Source organism: Hemibagrus wyckioides, linkage group LG15 (genome assembly GCF_019097595.1).
Source record: "Hemibagrus wyckioides isolate EC202008001 linkage group LG15, SWU_Hwy_1.0, whole genome shotgun sequence".
NCBI classification, from domain to species: domain Eukaryota; kingdom Metazoa; phylum Chordata; class Actinopteri; order Siluriformes; family Bagridae; genus Hemibagrus; species Hemibagrus wyckioides.
In genome coordinates this window covers 15,415,530-15,434,860 of record NC_080724.1, presented here as the reverse complement: position 1 = coordinate 15,434,860, position 19,331 = coordinate 15,415,530, and the positions used below count along the sequence as shown (strand labels likewise).

Below are 19,331 nucleotides of genomic sequence, written 5' to 3'. Positions count from 1 at the left end.
CTTTTTCAACTGTGTTTTATGCAGCAGGTGTGTTTTACATGTGTGAGATGAACATAGTAATGGTATTATCATTAACCAGTGTTGCCAGGTTCCACAAATTTTAGAGCCCAACAGCATCTAACATCTGGTTGCCCCTATTTACTGTTCTGTCTGCAGCTCCTCTCCTGAGCATGTAGCAGTGGGATTCCAGTCTCAAAGGGCCCCTATTAGAGTTTGTATCAGTTCCCATTTTTGATTACTAGGTACAGTAACTCTATGGAAGCTAAGTAGGGCAGTGAGAGTGCTGCCCCATGATTGCGCAACATCTAGAAAAGCGAGCAAATCAATAGAACATCTGCTTACATTTGTCAGTTAGCAACACTTAAAAATCATCACTTAAAAGAGGTATTTATTTATTATTTCAATGGAATTTAAAATGTGTGGAGCTGTGAATTCTCCATTTGTTGGGCAGATTAAAGGATAAATATTTTACATATTTTCAGTTATCTTAGTTCCCTCCCAAGGTCCAGTTGTAAACATTCATAGGTAGGATTTTGGGCAAAATGATCGATACATGGACATAGTCAATCACATAATTTAGAGATAGAGAAATGTATTACTGTTTTTGCATGCATGCGTGCGTGCGCGTGCGTGCGTGCGTGTGTGTGTGTGTGTGTGTGTGTGCGTGAGAGAGAGAGAGAGAGAGAGAGAGGTTACTGCATCATGCAGTAAATCCTTGTCGTAGCTGCTATCCAGGGTGCTGAAATGCAAGTGGTCGCATCTTGCATCTTGTTGGCAAAAAAGGTCACTGACCTTCAAGAAATGTAGCATATATGTGAATGTTTGGACATTCATATAATAAAACACAATTAAATAGTTATCAAAAAAAATCATTGCTGAATACAGTATGCATCAAATTTCTTAACTGACCCAACACAAACCTTGTGGTGCCATTCTTGAAAAAAAAAACAAAAAAAAAACAGGATTGAAACAGTGAATTTCTGACATTTCTTTGTGGTCAGTCACTGAAACACTGAGCATCCTATGCAGCGGTCTTGCTAAATACCAGAGCAAAGAAGGCGAGGCTACACACGCTCCACTACAGACCGACTGAAATGGCGCAATATGAACTGCAGAGTGAGCCAGTGGGCGGATGGAGCAGCTTACAGCTATGTGGTCTTCCTGTAGAACATGTCTTATAGCTAAAACCCACACAAACCGTTTCATTATTCCAAAATGATTTGCGAGCCCGAGCAAAGCAAATGAATAAGATATATTTGCCACCTCTTAGTCACCTCTGTAGGCTACTCACACGTCCCCCGCCTTCTCTCTCTCTCTCTCTCTCTCTCTCTCTCTCTGTCTCACACACACACACACACACACGCACAGAGTCATATCGCTAAAATGCCTCTGGCTACCACGACGGTTGAAAGAGGACTGTATAATCATGTGTGTGGCTCCGGGTATGTGGTTGATGCAGATGCGGTGGAAGTGAGGGAGGCTGAATCAAGAGCCGTCTTGTCTTAGAGTCGCCTGTCTTATCAAGCAAGATCAATGCTGGGCCGGAATCACTGGTGCATCGATCAGCTTTTTCGCCACAACTTGATCAACTTGCATGTGATAAGGAGTGAAAGACGGACATGGATTACTAGGATTACTAGACGTGGAATCAACCAGACGCTTTCTTAAGAAGCGGCACTCCAAGCCAGATCTGTGTGGGGGGAAATCTCTAGAGCTCTCCCTGATCTTGCTAATCGTCGCTGGGAAATTTTCAACGGTGCTGGAACGCAGCGGGGAAAGAGCATCAGCAGCTATAAAGACAGAGCAGGACACTTTGCTCAACATCAGTGCTGAACCTCAAGCAAATTTAAGGCTCGATTCAGCGCAGTGCTAAATGGAGAGGACAATAAAACCGCGAGTAATATAGGGGGGTTTGGAGAGACCGGGCCACTCTAAACCTTATGCGCCGATCCGCGCTCAGAACTGAGAGGCAGGTGCGGTAAAGGCGCATCCATGAGCGTCTTCTCCCGGGACAGACTCTTTTAGCACTGTATGTTCAGTGTTTTAAACACACAGCTCTGTTGAAAAGACAGGCTCCCCTGGGTTGAAAGAGAGCGAGCGGCGCATTTGGAAGTTTGGATGCATATGATCACAACCACCATGATTTTTATGATCCTTGGTGCTTCTGTTGTAATGGTAAGAAATACACAACAGCATGTCCATAAACAATGTCAGTTGTTAAGTTAAGGGAGAGAAACATAATTTGAGAGCGGCAGAAAGTAGAGGCGCATAGACCAAGGAAAGTCCATTCACAACCTTGGTAAACGCACAGCCATGTTAAAGGAATAAGAAGCAGCTCGAGTCGGTTCTTGCCTGGGAAATATGTTTATTCTCTTAGTAGGCTATTTAGCCTACAGTATTTTGTTCATAATAGTAGATTGGTGATTGTTGTCATGATGTCCCGCTTGACACGAATGCTTCTTTGCAGGCGATAGCGTGTCTAATGGACATGAATGCGTTGCTGGACCGCTTTCACAACTACATCCTACCGCATTTACGAGGGGAGGATCGCGTCTGCCACTGCAACTGTGGAAGGTAACAAAAAAAAGCTCATTAATGATTTATTTTATTACAGAAGCCTTGTCATCAATCGCATTGCCTTTAATCGTTTCTCATCTATTAAAACAGAGCAGGGGCCTGTGAGGATTTCTTATACTGCCAACCATTTTTCATACCTCCGAAACACTGTTTTTCCCCATCAATCTAAATGTAGCACATATATCCATACATGACTGCATGATTGCTCATAGGCCTCATATTCGTCTGATCTGGTTGCGAGATGATTTAACGATTCGTTGGCATATTAACAGAGCTGAGCTACTATCTGTCAGTGTCGGTGGCGTTTTGGGGGGTGGGGGGATTCTTGGTTTCTGCGTATCAAGGTGTGTGTTTCTCCAAAGCACAACCTTAGGATACCTAGTAGGCTACGTAGTTCATTTAATGGCCTGGTACGTTCGCGTTCGCTCCAATGCGCAACGTGCAGGCTTGATCTCTCTTGAGCTTAGCGGAGTAAATGCTCATGACGAAAAGGTTACGAGGAGTGAAGAAAATTCCCATTTGTCAGTTATATTTTATATATTTATTTAATTTTTTTTATAGAGGCTTCATTATTAGCCTGTTTAATGAATTCTGATGTCCATAGATGAATAAAGAAAGTGCAGAAAGTGCAGCATGCAACTGACATGACATGGATTCCTCCACATAGGTGTGGTAATAGTCATAGTCAGGCCACACTCTCAGAAACAAGGGTGCCAGACTGGACTTTTGCTTTTTGCTGGGATGGTACCATCAAGGATGAATCATTTGTACCTTCAGCAAGTATTTTTCACCCATGAGCAGACATTCAGTATACCTAAAGGTAAGAGATATATAGTAAAGGTACAAAAGGTATACCATTGGTGGTACCACCCGAGCAACAAGGAGGAGTAAACTTTTGTACCCTAATTTCTCAGAGTGTTTATAAGTATATACAAGGTGCTACACTGCATGGCTAGAGGTTTGATGAGCATTTGTGGTTCTTTCCTAAACTGATGCCACAATATTAGAAACACGAAATTGCATCGAATGTCTTTGTATGCCATAGAGCAATACAATTTCCCTGGAACTAAGGTACTCAAACCTGTTCTAAAATGACAGTGCCCAATCGTGTGCACAAACTAAGGTCCTTAAATAATGGTTTGCCAAGGCCGAAGTGGAAGAACTCAAGTGGCCTGCAAAACAACCTGACTTCAACACTAGTGAACACACTTGTGGCTGAATGCACTAATCCCCTCATATATGATCGAAGATCTAGTGGAAAGCCTTCCCAAGAAAGCAGAGGTTATTGGTACAGTAAAGGAGAACTAAATCTGCAGTGGAGTGTTTAAAAATTTCATACGTGTGTGATGGTCAGATGTCCACAAACATTTGGCCATATAGTGTATTTCTGATATATTACCATCACATTTTTATCTCTTCAGACTAATCGACTGAATTCTCTGTTAAGTGCCCTGTATTCTTTACCCAAGGGTACTGAATCAGGTCAGCCTAAAATTATTCTCAACTTTGACCTGCTAATTGTGCTTGCTACACAACAGCACAGCTAATCTGTTGACAGAAATCAGACCACACACTGTATAATCCACTATGAAATTTCAGGGATGATTCCTGAGAACGATCTTTATTATACTTTTTAATACTCATGACATTTGGCTAAAATATTTCACACCCAGAAATGTGTATACCAGTATACCAATGATGTTATACAGCAATACAGAAACAGTTAATGTAAATAGGTCAAGGGATTTTAGTCCGAAAAAATACCGTGACTTATTGTGGTCAATTTTCTTAATAGCAGTGTAGTGAAAGTGTGTAATTTGATTCTCACTCTACCATTTAGTAATGATTTCTGTGTTTTGTAGTTTCTAAAACGTCTTCTGTAATCACAGATGTGTCCGAAGGAAAAAGTCTTTTATATAACAAAGTATCAGAGTATCAAAAGAATTGCAAGCAGACATCTGAGGTACATTTTAAAGCTTAGAATCTCTTTTTTTCTAACCATTTCATAACTTTTATCTTCAATAATTTATTCATCCTGAATAAACTCTTATGTTATGGTAAGTTTCCAGAGCCTATCCTAAGAACACTGGAGACACACCAAGAATCGGACACCAATACTTCACAGTATTCACACATTCATCACACATTTAGATGTAATTAAGTGCAGCCATTCCTCCTACAGGCATCTGATTTGGATGTGAAGGAGACCAGAGAATCTGGAAGAACATGTAGAACTATACACAGACAGTAACCTAGGATTGAATCTGAGACCCTGGAGCTGTGAGGTGGCAGCAACACCCACTGCAACAACATGCTACACATCAGATTACATATTCTTAGAAAATACAATTTAGTACTGAATTCCCTCTTATTTGTGAAATGTAAAGGGACACATGTGTGTACCAAGTTTCAGTAAACTGGTATCACGCAGCTACAAGACAAATAATTAACCTTTTTTTGCATGATAATCTAGACTAACTTTTAATTAATGTTCTTAGTAACCAGATATTTTGTGCCTTGGTACAGGAAACAAGCATTGCTAGGTTTCAAATGAAAAAAATCAGCAATATTTCATTTGTTTCCATTTCATGGCACATAGATACCAGAACAGAAACTCCCTGTATGCTTCAGTGGCACCAGTCTTTTTCAACGTGGTAACTGAATAATTAATCATGACTAATGAAAAACATAGTTTGAAATGAAGAACTGAATAATAATAAGTTGCTGCTAACCATGATAAAGTAGTTACTAAAGACGGATGAATTAATTATAAGGAATTAAACACACCTATTTAGGGACAATTGATTTTGAAACACTTATATACACAAATATATGTTTTGCACATATATATGTCCTTCATAGATATTAAGTGAATGCTTATGATAAAAGTCTGGTATGTCGAAATAATTCATTCATTTATTCATCTTGAGTAGTCAATTTGTCCTGCTCAGGGTTGCACTGGATTTAATGCCTAGGTGTGAGGAAGGATCACAGCCTGAATGGGATGCCAGGAAGGGCAGCAGACACACACACACACACACATTAACAACTAGAGTTAATTGACAGTATTAAGTCCATCTACTGGCATGTTTTTGGAGTTTGGAGAAAACTAAAGGAAATAAACATTGATACAAATGAATAAATGAAGAAACTCCACACAGACATAACCTGAGTTTAGGATCAAACCAGGGATCCCTGCTGAGCTGTGAGGCATTAGCGCTACCTGCTATGTATAAATCATCATTACAAAAAACCTATATGACATAGCTAGTTATATTATAGTGTATATTAGTATGTCTTTTAATGGAGGGCCCATGCTATTTTTTTCTTAATCAATGGTATCCATTAACCCCTTAAAATTCTGACTTATCATTCAGTTTTACATCATAAAGAATATTATTCAGTGAATTACTCGTTACTGTTAGTTATTTAGTTACTGGAGTGACTCTTACACCAGTAGACTCTTCAAATTCCAACACTGTCTATTTTCTTTCTCTTTCAGACACCATGTACATTATGTAATTCCATATGATGGGGACCATTCGTTGGTGGACTCATCTGAGAACTACTTTGTGAGTGACAGCGTGACCAAGCAGGAGATGGACCTCATGCTGGGGTTGTTGCTGGGCTTCTGCATCAGCTGGTTATTGCTGTGGCTGGATGGAGCGTTACACTGTGCCGTTCGGGCCTGGAGAGCCAGCCGCTACTATGGTGAGTGTTGAGGAGTCATGTACTGTATACATTTATCAATATAGTGACTACAGGATGCATGTCCATCCATACCATGTATATGGTATATGATAGGATGCTTAATGTGTAATAAATATATTTGAGAAGTGATTCACTCTAACACCTCTTTTGATGAGAGAATAATTGAAAAACCCCTTATGTCCAGTGTCATGATTAATGAAGTCCTAAGGACGTCAGAATGCAAAAGATTTCTATTACTCATCGTTACTGTATTATAATGGGGGGTCTTAGAGAGTGTGTAGGAGAATGGGTGAGCAAATGATGTCATTCAATAAGGCATTCAATAGTTTTACAATGAAAATTTTCACTACAGTGTTTGGAGATGAACTAATGCTTAAGAAGGTTTGTGTGGTACTGTATGAGAAAAGGGCAATTTTAATCAATGAGCAGTTTCTCAAAGGCAGTGTTATTTTTCTCTTTAGAGTGAGAGGAATCACAGTCATTGTGCTGCAAAGCCTTCCTACTTACCTTGATGTGATACTTTTGAATAAGAAAAAATGCCCATGTTCAGATAAAGACACATTTCAAAAAGTGATCTAAATGATTCTTAAAAGCTGTCTGAACTTCAGTGCACTATTTATAAATAATTTTGGGATTACAATATGCTTGAACTTATCCTTAGATGTATATTTGGCTTAAATATATATATATATATATATATATATATATATATATATATATATATATATGTATATATATATATATATATATATATATAAGGAGAAGGGGTTGATGAATATTCTGAATATCCTGATCAGTGAAGTATGCATAGTGTGGCACAGATTAAGCACATTTGTCCACTGAAAATGACTGAGACTTCATATAGTAATTATAACAAAGGTTTTACATGGTTGCTGTTTATGATTATTTCCATAAAGCAGTGATATTTATATTCCTGTTTGACTGATTTATCTTTCTGTTATGACGCATGTACATAAGCTATATACTGTAGAAGAGAGTACCTTTCCTATGCAGCTGTTATAGTTACGCTGTCAAGGTTATGGTGTTATAGTGAACAGTACACCTTCAGTCAATGTAGATAAAGCACTAAGCAGTTGTTATTGTTATCTGGGCCACTGAGGAACAGAAATTTATACTGTCCGTAGTCTAGCAAAAATGCTTTTTCAATTTCATCATTCATAAGTTATCATGTCTAGATAGTAGTTTAAATGATGGCTGAATAAAAATGACAAGTAAACAGCAAAGAAAGCATGTTGCTACAATCTGTAGCAATCCTACACACGTATTACCTTTTACTTTCCCTTATGTTTACTCTTTGGAGGGTCAACAAGGCATGACGCTTTCTCAAAAAAAAAAAAAGACATAATGAGCAAAGTGAACATTTTCATATGTAGCCTTCCAATGATTAAGGTTAAGATTAGGAATAGGGTTAGTGTTTGAACCTTTTCTGAATGATTCATTTTCTTATGATGAAATCATAAAGAAGCCATAGGTAATCAGTTTTCTACAAGGTAGAAAGCAGCATAGCTTGAATAATGCTGATGTAGGTGTCAGCTGTGGCTGGTGGTATTTAAAACAGAGGAAATACGAGCATAAAAAAGACTTTTCCAAAACCAGGTCAGCAACATTAACAATATCTGCCATGCAATAAAAAGAAACTAAGCTAAATTTCACTCAAGAAGGTTGCCAGTCCTATATTTATATATATAAACAAAAATTTCCAAAAGGAATACAAAAAATAAAAGATAAATGTAGAGTGGTTATAAAAAAGTTTACACACCTCTATTAAAGCGACAGGTTTTTGTGATGTAAAAAAAATTAAATGAGGATAAATTGTCTCAGAACTTTTCCACACTCGATGTCAAATTACGATGTATTCATATAAAACTTAAGTGAAAAACAGCTGAACTTTCTAGATCCATTAAGGCATCTCCTGTGCACAGCCGGCTTTAGGTCACCCTACAGAGTTTTAGTTGAATCTGGGTCTGAGCTCTGGCTAGGTCATTCAAAAACTGATCTACTTTTTGGTTTCTTTGTTGATTTGGATCTATGCTTTGGGTCATTATCATGCTGGAAAGTGAAATTCCATGTCATCTTCAGCTTACTAGCAGACACCTGACAGTTGTGCACTAAAATTCACTGGTATTTGTAGGTATCTGGCTGAAGAAAAGCAACCTTAAATCTTACATGCTGTAAGCTCTTTGCTGATCAGGGCTTCAGCAATCAGATGAAACAAAGAAGATGTGAAGAAAATCCTACAGAAACAGCTGATCTTAATGTAGAATAATGTTGTTGATGATAGCTGTATGATAATTACTTTTGAACATGACATTGAATGTGATACAACCATATCCCCAATTATTATAAGTGCCACCAAGAATACGTAGACTTTTTTTTATATCTATTGTATACTTATTTACAAATTGCAAAGATAATAAGACATACTAATTGTCTAATGTTGTTATACTGAAGCATTACTCAACTGCCCATATACTGCAGCTTTGAGCATGCCCCGAGTTTGACTGGGGCTGATTTGTTTAAGTTTGAGATGGAAGTCATGTTTAATACTGTTTTGATGATTTGGAAGCTCTGTGAGAGTTCTCCAAATCATGAAATGGAAAAGCCATGCACCCCGAGCAGGACAAAAATGCATTGTCCAATAAGAGTGCGCTGTCCAATAAGATGTATATTTTTCTATGCAAAATCCGCCCACCCACACGCTCATTGACCCTTAGCTGTGGGCAGGACCCAAAATGACATATTAGATTTTGTTGGTCCAGTGAGCATTAATTTTTGCTCTATTAAAAGAGCGTATTTGTACGTGTCATGGGAGTGTGTTGAAACTGTTTGGAGGTGTATCTATGGGTTTCTACAGACATTTTCATGCAGGCTGAGCTGTCCACCAATAAAAAGCATTCAATTAGCAAACAGCATGGTACTGCAGCGAGATATTTGGTATTTTCAAACACTAAATTTCACCAAGAATGATTAAAAAATATATAGATGCACTAGTACATTTTTCATTGCAACATTAAAAAAATTTTTTAGGGGAAGCCGGGCTTCCCATGTAGTCATAAAGCAATTGCCTGTGATATGTATAGTCTGTATGGAAAAAAAGGGTGAAACCCACATTAAAAAAACTCTTGGATTTTTTTCTTCAGTAGTGCTAAGGCTTAAAATAGCAGCCATTATAATGGGATGACGTTTCTGTCTGCATAGAAGAAAAAAATGTTTCTATAAATGGTTGAAGCTAATGAAAAGTAGTGGGGATGCCCCTGTAGTGGAGCTCTCCAAGGCTTTCCATGATGCTGATGGCAGGTCAACCTCATTTAGCCTCTCTGAGATGGGGAGTGAAGGTGAAGCTTGAAGGGAGAGGGGGAATGACACGGTCATATCCCCACTCCCACTCTTGAGCGCAGACACACAAACATACACACACACACACATTTTCTCTCCCTCCGGTCCCTCTGCATGCTCCTGCTTCGTGAGAGCTATAAATAGAAAGAGAGCAGCTGGAAAGAGAAGGCAAGCAACAGGGAGACATGTGTGAGTGAGCACCCGCCACAACCCCCCCCCCCCCCACACACACACACATACACACACACACAGATAGAGAGGTACATTGATTTTTTTTTTTTGCTTCCAGTTTTCCCGTTCTCTAATTCCTTTTCTCCCCCACCCATTCAACCCTCCACTCGTCGCCTTTCACCTTAATTCATTCACCATTTTGTGATTTTGTTTCCCATATGAACAATAGACCTATTTTCAGAGCTTAATATTGTGTGTATTTTAATAATTAAAAAATGCTAATATAAAACAGCATGAACCATTAACCTGGCACTGATATTCCAGTTTTTAGCCTATTCCAGTTTATCCAGAGCCTCTATTGTTTTGCCTCCATACCATCATCTGCTTATCAGTGAGATTCAAATTATATGTTGGCTGATTCGAGTGTGAAGCTTTATTAAAAATGCTGATTTTAAATGGCCCTCTATTTTTTTGGCTTCTTCTGGATACCCTTCACAACAGTCCTTGTGGATGGCATACCCTTAGATTGCTATAAATAACTACCCCCTCCTTCTAGCAGGGCAGACTGATCTCCCTCTCTCTCTCTCTCTCTCTCTCTCTCTCTCTCTCTCTCTCTCTCTCTCTCCCTCTTTGTCTGTGTGTGTTACTTGTGTATCACATATGAGTATGTTGTGATCAGTTTAGACGCTGTCCTAGGGTAAAAACAAATTTAAATATATTAGTATATAATATCAATAAAAATGTACCCATAAGTGTAAATGGGTGTATGAATGTATACGAATTATGGACTGCTGTTCCATTCAGCGTATTTTCCAGGCTCTCTCCAAATGTTCCTGGAAATGCTCTTGATTTGACCAGGATTGACATGATTACTGAATATGAATGAATGGATGATTTTTAATTTACAATAGCATTCATCTGTAGCAGTCATGCTGTGTTTTTTATCCTTTAGTTTACTATTTAGTGTTTTACTCACTAAAAAAAGGATGGAAGGAGCCGAGGTAGAGGTATTACAAAAAGTAAAAATTAAATGAATTAAATGTATCAGTACATAACATCTCTTAGAATGTCTGCAATATTAATAATCTTCAAAAATGGCTAAAGTGCTAACTACAATTAAGGCCAGTCGAATCTCTTAGGCTATGATATTATTAAGCTGGATAGTGAACTGTTTGTGTAATTGTGGCTTTTTTTATCTGTAGCAAATAAGGAATAAAAAACACATCTTTATAGGAAAATAAACCAATGTCCATTTCTAATTTATTGATGCACAACATGTCAGACCTTTATTTCTTTATAGTTAGATTTAATAATGAAATCTCTACAAAACAAGTTAACTCCTATTACTACAACAGATAAAAATGCAGCTTGTCTAATGACCAAGAAACTAGAAAACACAACCTTCTCTCCTGAAGCTCCATTCTGCTAAACTACAGCAAAATCAATTTATTCTTAGGTTTAGATTATCAACAAACTGTTCATATAGAAGAGATAACATTAAAATGAGAGCATGTATATAAACCTGAATTTTAGCTGGCACTACTATCCAAGTCCTGCTGGAGGATTTGTATGCCTACTAAGATTAAGGTTAAATTTAGCCTTATTATATTTGTGAAATAGATTACATGGCACATCTGTGAAAAGGTCCTTCTAGCTAGGCTAAGTTTGTTTTCTCTTCCTGACCTAAATAATATGGAAATATAGCTATTCCACAATTGCTTGAACCCACCCACTGCTGACAGTTTCATTGTAATAATAATGAAATCATGTTTTTATGAGGTATTATTCAGCATCATGTATACATGTACTGTGTATTTGTATGTGTATCTGATAAGTCCAAAAACATATTTGGGTTTGTTTCCATATCTGTTTTCATATTTAGATTTAACCTGGAAGTGGGTGTGTTCTAGTGGTCTATACTGGTAATATTTTTCAACCACTATGACCTGAAGCACTAAAAACCCTAAGGCACCTTGAAAAAAGAAGTCAGTTTATAACAACAAATATCAATCTGTAGAACAGAATTTCACACAGATCCTGAACCATACCCTGTGGAACAGTCTGACAAGCTTTCTATCTTTCTGTCTAATGTGACTGAGTAAAGCAAGCTAACAATTTCTGTCCCAAATCAAAAGACTGTTGGTTGGACTGCAGTTCACAGCAGTAGCTATTTTACCTGTTATACTTTTTTTTTTAGCATTAAATTGGAATAACAGAATTAATTTCCAAGATGATTTGAAAAGGAATTAAATTATTATTTATTAGCTTATGTTCAGCTCATCAAGCAATGGCTTAAAATATGACAGCATATTTCTTTTGTTTGTACAGAAATATATTAGAACTATAGATTTGTTTTGGATATGTAACTGTATAAGCAGAGGATGGACTGGTTTGTCTGTGAACAACCTTAAGCCGTAAACAAACGCTTCAGTTGGCAGAAGATTTAGTGCTCACTTATTAGTATTAACGTTATGAATTAATAAATATTTTTATTGATATAGAAGTGAGTCAAAATAACTTCCCTTTCTGCCTTTCAAGCCTTTTCACTCATAGTTTATTTCATACTCCCAGCACTCTGTGCACTTTTATGAAGTTTTGTAGGTGTCACTAAATGCAGATGAGCCAAATTAGATTTTTGATGTCTACATGGTGTCACCATTCTTAGCATTCATTTGTATGTTGGGATATTATGCCAAATGCAACATCATGCAAAATGTCTTTTTAATTTTTTTTTGTCAGATATTTAAGGTTTATAAAAGGACTGGCTTTAAGACATAACATACTTAAAAGAGAATTTCACATCTGCAAACTGGCTTTATTTATAATGGTATAGCACTAATGTTAACTATTTCAGATGATTGGTGTTTTGTGATATTACTTTACTGTTGCTCTCCTACCGTAATAGGAAAATAGAGTTTCTTTATGTCGTCTTCAAGGGGTTCAATGGAAGGTTAGGGGAAGGTTTTTAGCTTCCTAAAAAGGAAACACTCCATGTTAGGGTCTTAGTATATGATCTCTAAAGTTTCTTACAGAGGGACATCCTTAAGGGTTCTAGATCTGACTTCTAAGTGATAGGGACACCCACATGATAGACTAACTGTGCTTTCAAGGTATGTCATTTATGGAATGCCAGATGATGGATGTGAATATTAATAAAAAACTTTGTTTTCATTTGCTTTCACAGACACACCGTCCTGGTCCTGGCTCCCACAGTTCTGCAACTTGCGGGATCTTCGTAGACGTACACAGTTACGACAGCTGGAAGACTCCAGTGGAAACATGGTGCATATCAAGCAAAAGCTTTATCATAACGGTCATCCCAGTCCCCGTCACCTTTGACTCTGAACCACAATGTCCCCTTAATTGCCCCATTACTAAATGCTGCCTCAGAGACCCTCTTCAACAGTCCCACGACAGTCCAATCCATCTTTTTGACTTTCTACAGCCATTTGTTGCAATTCAATATTTGGGATTCCAAAAAACTGAGACTCAAGAACAAAGAAATTCTCATTTTTTTCCACACACCATGTTCATTAGGGTGGGTCAGGGAGGGGAAGGTTGGGCGGTTGTTGTTGGTGGTGGTGTTGGAAAAATTTTGAGGGTCTTTTTTCTGTACAGGTCATTTTTTTAATTCAATCTAGGCATGCACTTTTAAAACTGGTGCGGGAGGGGGTTAACAAATACATGCAGTGTTAAATGGAGCAGCGAGACTGAACTGCGTCACTTCATTTTCTTTTTTTGGTCATTTGTTTTGTTGGAATGGATTTAGAAACCCCTATGGCAGGGGGAAGGGATGATGATTGTGGTTTTGTGACAGCATAGTTCAAGATGATTGCTCATGTAAATAGTTCTACATATTGTTTTATGGGACTTAAGTGAACACAGGGTTAGGGAATGTTAGAAATGAATAATAAATTATGTGACAGGAAACTAGAGTAATGGATTGTGGGGAAAAGTTTGAAAGCAGAAGTATGACATGAATTGTTTGACTGGATGAAAACACATCTCTGTAAAATAAAGATTGACAGATTTGTTACTTAGTGAAATAAATGAATGTATTTAATTTTATCTGTAAATAAAGGAGAGGTAGGGAGACATGTCAGTGACCAGGGCTCTTTGTGCTGTGCTGAGTATGACTGGTTGAATTACAGAGTCTTCAGCATTTGCCTTGTCTTTCCTTGACTCTGTCCAATAACCTTTACAGGTCTCCTTTTAAATGACTCTCTAGTTAAATGAGTGCATCTAGCCTGGCAGCAGAAAGAGCCCTGACCCACTTTCCCTTTCCTCTCCATCTCCAGACATTGCTGTTGTGAAGATGAAATGTCTGTTTTATTAAAAGTGCAGTTGAAGCACAACTGGGCCCTGCTGTATAAAAGCGTTATTTCTCAACATCTTTACCAGCATAATTTCCCATGACCATTTCTCATCTCTAGGTTTGATGTCCTTGTAGAAACTGAAATATCTAGTTTATAGTCTCTGGTACTTTAAAAATAATCAGACATGATTGTAAACTACAAATACACAGAGGATTCCTGATAAACGTGAAATGTGAAAAAAAATCAGATGTTGTTTTCCTTCACATAATAGCTGTGCTGGAAAGTCATTCTCATACCAACAGCATGGTACTGAACAATACAGATAAAACCAGGAAAAAATAATACTCAAAACATATTTTTTTTCAATTTCAATTACACACCGGCACCATTAGGTACGACCATTGTTTAGTGCATTAATGCTAATATTTTTAAATTGGCCATGTCAGGAGATTTCACATTATATCAATAACATTTTCAGTCAGGGATCAAATGCTCAAGACAAGTAGGGCAGCTGATGAGCTTTGTTATATATATATTTAATATAAAAATGCATCCATCAACTCATCCCCAAAATGTTTCCATTTGTGAGCCAAAAATACATACTGTATATTAAAACTCTTTAGAGCTGGTTAAACTTTATTGATTGGGACAGTGCTTGTATTCAATGCTATTAGAAATTATAGAAGACCAACGTGCCCGAACCTCTTAGTTTAATGCTTTGGAGAATGACAGAACAATAAATCACAATGACAATGATTTACTCTTCTGAAATTTTAGACTTCTAGTCAAGACCACATGATTTTCATTACCATGTCATTAATATACACTAATGATGATCTGTCATTCACAAAATAGTTTACCCTTTGAGCCACTTCTTTTGGGTGAACCTTGGGCACTGACATCCATAGCATCCATATACACCAATTAGGCATAACATTATGACCACCTGCTTAATATTGTGTTGGTCCCCTTTCACTGGCAAAACAGCCCTGACCCGTTATGCACTGTGTATTCTGACACCTTTCTATCAGAACCAGCATTAAAGGTCTTCAGCAATTTGAGCAACAGTCGCTCGTCTGTTGGATCGGATCACTCGGGCCAGCCTTCTCTCCCCAAGTGCATCAATGAGCCTCGGCAATCCATGACACTGTCACCGGTTCACCACTGTTCCTTCCTTGGACCACTTGTGATAGATACTGACCACTGCAGACCGGGTACACCCCACAAGAGCTGCAGTTTTGGAGATGCTCTGAACCGGTCATCTAGCCATCACAATTTGGCCCTTGTCAAACTTGCTTATCTCCTTAAGCTTACCCATTTTTCCTGCATCTAACTGTCCATGCTAGCACACTGTCATTAAAGCAAAAGGGGAAATACCTAATACCAATAAGTCAAGAAACTCAACTAAAAAATAAATGTAAATATAATCCTAAATATTTTAAAGTAGATACTTTTCACTCAATTTGTTTAAGGCTCTATGTGATAGTACAGTATATTATCTGAGTTACCCTAGTGAGTATGGAAAAGCCAGTCATCCCTCACCCACACCTCCCTCTGTGTAATGTTAAAAAATATTGAGATTTGATTCAATATGATCTGTTGTCATCTTTGTGAAAGCTGTCCTCCCACTGAACTCTCAACAGGTCTTTGGTAAGCAATCTGAGACAAACAACTCCTGCATGACCTGCTGTTGCTGTAGTGAAGCCTCAAGGAGTGCTGCATTACCAAGTTAAGAGCTGAGTGCTTTCAACTGTTGAACATATATAGCCAGGTAAAACCCTGGAAGTATAATTATGTTATGCAAGAAAGTTAGAAAAGTACTGTAGGCTTTGGCTTGATGAATTATGTTATTGCAGTGCTCTGGGTGTTCAGCTAGGGCTCAGTTGTCTCTTGTTTTAACATGTCTACAGCTTGTTCAATTACATCCAATTACAGGACCAAACCAAATGACTTCCAAGAATTAAGTATTTTTTTCCATAAAGTGAATTCCAATATATAATTCTTAAAGTGAATACTTTTTATACCATAGTTTACAATAATTTTGCAGATGTTCCCTTTTACTTCTTTATTTTATTTCTTTGGCTTTTCTCCCAATCTTTTGTTAGTAATTCTGTCTTTATGAATATTCTTGAATATACTTGCTTTTTGCCATTTTGATGTGTGGGGTTTAAAGCCACTTGCAGATATTGCCTACTATTTTCAGGTGCTAATAAACGTCACATCTTGGATCCTGCCCAATCTGCAATGATCAGTCTGCACTGCTTCACCAGTTACAAGGGTCACTGCTTTTATTATAAACCTTTTGCAAAGGTTTCTGTTTCCACTAATATGTCTGGCACTGGTTCTGTTTGGTACCTCAATTCAATATCAGTTGATTTGTTGTTGACATGTTGACTTTTTCTCGCTGAAATTTAAGAGTTAAAGTTCAATATTCTTAGTGAATTTCCTCAGCTTCGCATCTGTTTTTGTTAAAACGTCAGTATCTAGAGGCCATGGCTTTCTTGCACAAGCTCTGCTACTGAAAGCTGACCTTGCTTAGGCACATCTGTTACAGCAGCATTTGTCTCCATTAAAACTCTTGCAGTCTCACTTTGATTTCCAAGGTCCTTTGCTGCTGAATTTTTTTTTGCAGCAGCTCCTATTTTCAACAAGCATTCATGGACAGAGGAAATAAAGTCAAAAGATTATAGCAATAACTGTACTATAACTGTTTCAGCAACAATTTGTCTTTCAAATGTCATAAGAGTAAACACTGAACTTGGATTAACCTTGTTATAATTTATGCTTTAGTGCTACAAAAACCTTGCCAGGAAACAGCCAAAGGGCTGTTCCGGGGTTTGAATCAATAAAACACAACACGTCTTTTCCTCCAGTTCGGAAGAGCTTATTAGGCATAGGAGAACATAATGATCTTTTATAATATGTTTCAATTTAGACTGTAATTTCCAATATAAATGCAATATACATTGTAATGAGAAATATTTATGTGTGAAAGGTCAGACTAGTCTGGGTCTTGAACTAGTTAAGATGGTGTGGCTTAACTTGTTAGAGCTTGTTAAACTGGTAATCCAGCTTGGTGAAGCTATTTTACAGACATTCTTGTTTTTCCAATTTCTTAACTGCAATTTTGTCATTTTATAGAATCTTACAAAAAAGACAATAAAATAGTTTTCCAGGATGCGTTGCCAACTCACAAAATGGCAGAACTGGACTCACGGTTATAATACATACAAACAACATTTATGTTAGTTTATAAATATGTTAGCACCACCACCACCACCACCACCACCACCACCAACAACAACAACAATCTCCACCATCATCTGAACAGATATTAATGTTTTCATAAAACATGGAACGCTTTTTTAAACAAAGATTATAATGAGATAGCGATGTCAACACGTTTATCATGGATTTTAGTGCTCTCAATCATTTCTATTTTCCACAGAGATGTTTAAGCCATATGTTTACTTCTTAGCTTATTTGAATCTGTATTATATCCAATGGCCTTATATCTGGGTAAACAACACAGCATCAAGTTGTATCTATCTATCTGTCTGTCCGTCCCTCAGTCCATCTGCATGCCCATCCGCACGCCCACCCGCCCGGCCACCTATCCATCCATCTATCTATCTATCTATCTATCTATCTATCTATCTATCTATCTATCTATCTATCTATCTATCTATCTATTACATTTACCTCACTTGCTTCTTAGAGCTCATTTGAGAAAATACAACTGAGCAGAGTGTTGTTCAAGGACACAAGAGTGGCAGCTGGTGATACAAGGATTTGAGTCTATGACCCGCTGAGCAGTATTCCAATGGCTTATCTACTGAACTACTACAAATGGTCATTAATAATTACTATGTAAAATGCTAAATTGTAGTCATATATTCTTTGCAGGTATATTGATTTTTACCATTGTCAGGACATGATAATAGAGCTTTGAATCATGACTGAGCTACCATTTGCAAACTAGCTGACATCCATCAGCTATAAGTAACCCATTTAAGGCAACAATGTGAAATGTACTAGTAAACAGCAGTAAACATTTCCACTCAGCAACTCCTATTTTTTGAGAAGGGAAAAACTGCACACTTCATGTTGCACATCTAGCTTTGACACCTGCAGTAAGATACTTATTTTATGGAGAAACGCTCATATACTCTATGTTTTCCTTGTTTTGTTAATGCAATGCTTTAAAAAGGTCTGACTGGACAAGTGGTTTCCTAAGGTCACCTAATCAATTAAATGTAGATAGTGTTGGCTGCCTTGATTTATGCTTCCACTTCCATCACTCACACTGATTTGATAGTTAGAACATCAGTACAATAGCTTGCTGAGACATCAAAATGAGAAAAATGGGGGGGGGGGGGGCAAGGCAGTGGGTCTGTTAGAGGGTCTGTTAGAACTGTTTACAGCAGAACAGGACAGGGCTATGTTACAGGACTGTCCAGACCTTCAGGTCTTTGTTGGAGTGCATGTATTTTCATGTACAAAACTACCAATCACTTTATCAACCGCGCCCTTTTAATGATCAAAAGTGTCAAACTGACATAGGGGCACATTATTTCATGTATAGAACTCTATACTATTACTGTATTCTAAACAAGTAAAATAAAACTACACTTAAACATTGTAAACTGTACTGTATGCAGTCAAAATGTAGATCATTGGGGAATATTGTACAGACAAGTTAGATAGATAGATAGATAGATAGATAGATAGATAGATAGATAGATAGATAGATAGATAGATAGATAGATAGATAGATAGACGTTATTGATACCATTAGGGAAATTCTTGTTACAGCAGCTTTGTCAGTTAAAAGATACAACACACACAAAAATATAAAATGTAAAATTATACACACACACACACATATGTGTGTGTGTGTGTGTGTGTGTGAGGTATCTATGTATTTATTCTAAGAAAACTTAGAAACGACAGAACACTATTCCCGAAAATCTACTGTGGCTTTGTGACTTAAAATGAAAAGTCTACCCCATTCATTACTATGGAAATGGGCGGGATTAGAAAATTGTACTTCAGCCAGCCACTAGAGGGCCTCAGTCCACCTTTATATTACAGTCATTGGTCCATTCAAACTAATTAGTCGTGTGCGCATGTACACCACATGGCCACCATGTGGCAGTGTTAACCCGATTCTTTGTCCTTCTTGCATACATCAGAAGA

At 37.6% G+C, this 19,331-nt stretch overlaps 1 protein-coding gene across 1 annotated transcript; it reads left to right on the top strand.

Moving 5' to 3' along the window:
• The first annotated feature begins 1,071 nt into the window (after positions 1–1,071).
• On the top strand, positions 1,072–14,207 carry tmem240a (transmembrane protein 240a). The gene is made up of 4 exons (XM_058409723.1): positions 1,072–2,175; positions 2,468–2,574; positions 6,080–6,288; positions 13,001–14,207. The coding sequence occupies exons 1-4, from the start codon at positions 2,119–2,121 to the stop codon at positions 13,153–13,155; spliced, it is 528 nt and encodes a 175-aa protein (XP_058265706.1). The 5' UTR covers positions 1,072–2,118; the 3' UTR covers positions 13,156–14,207.
• The last annotated feature ends 5,124 nt before the right edge of the window (positions 14,208–19,331 follow it).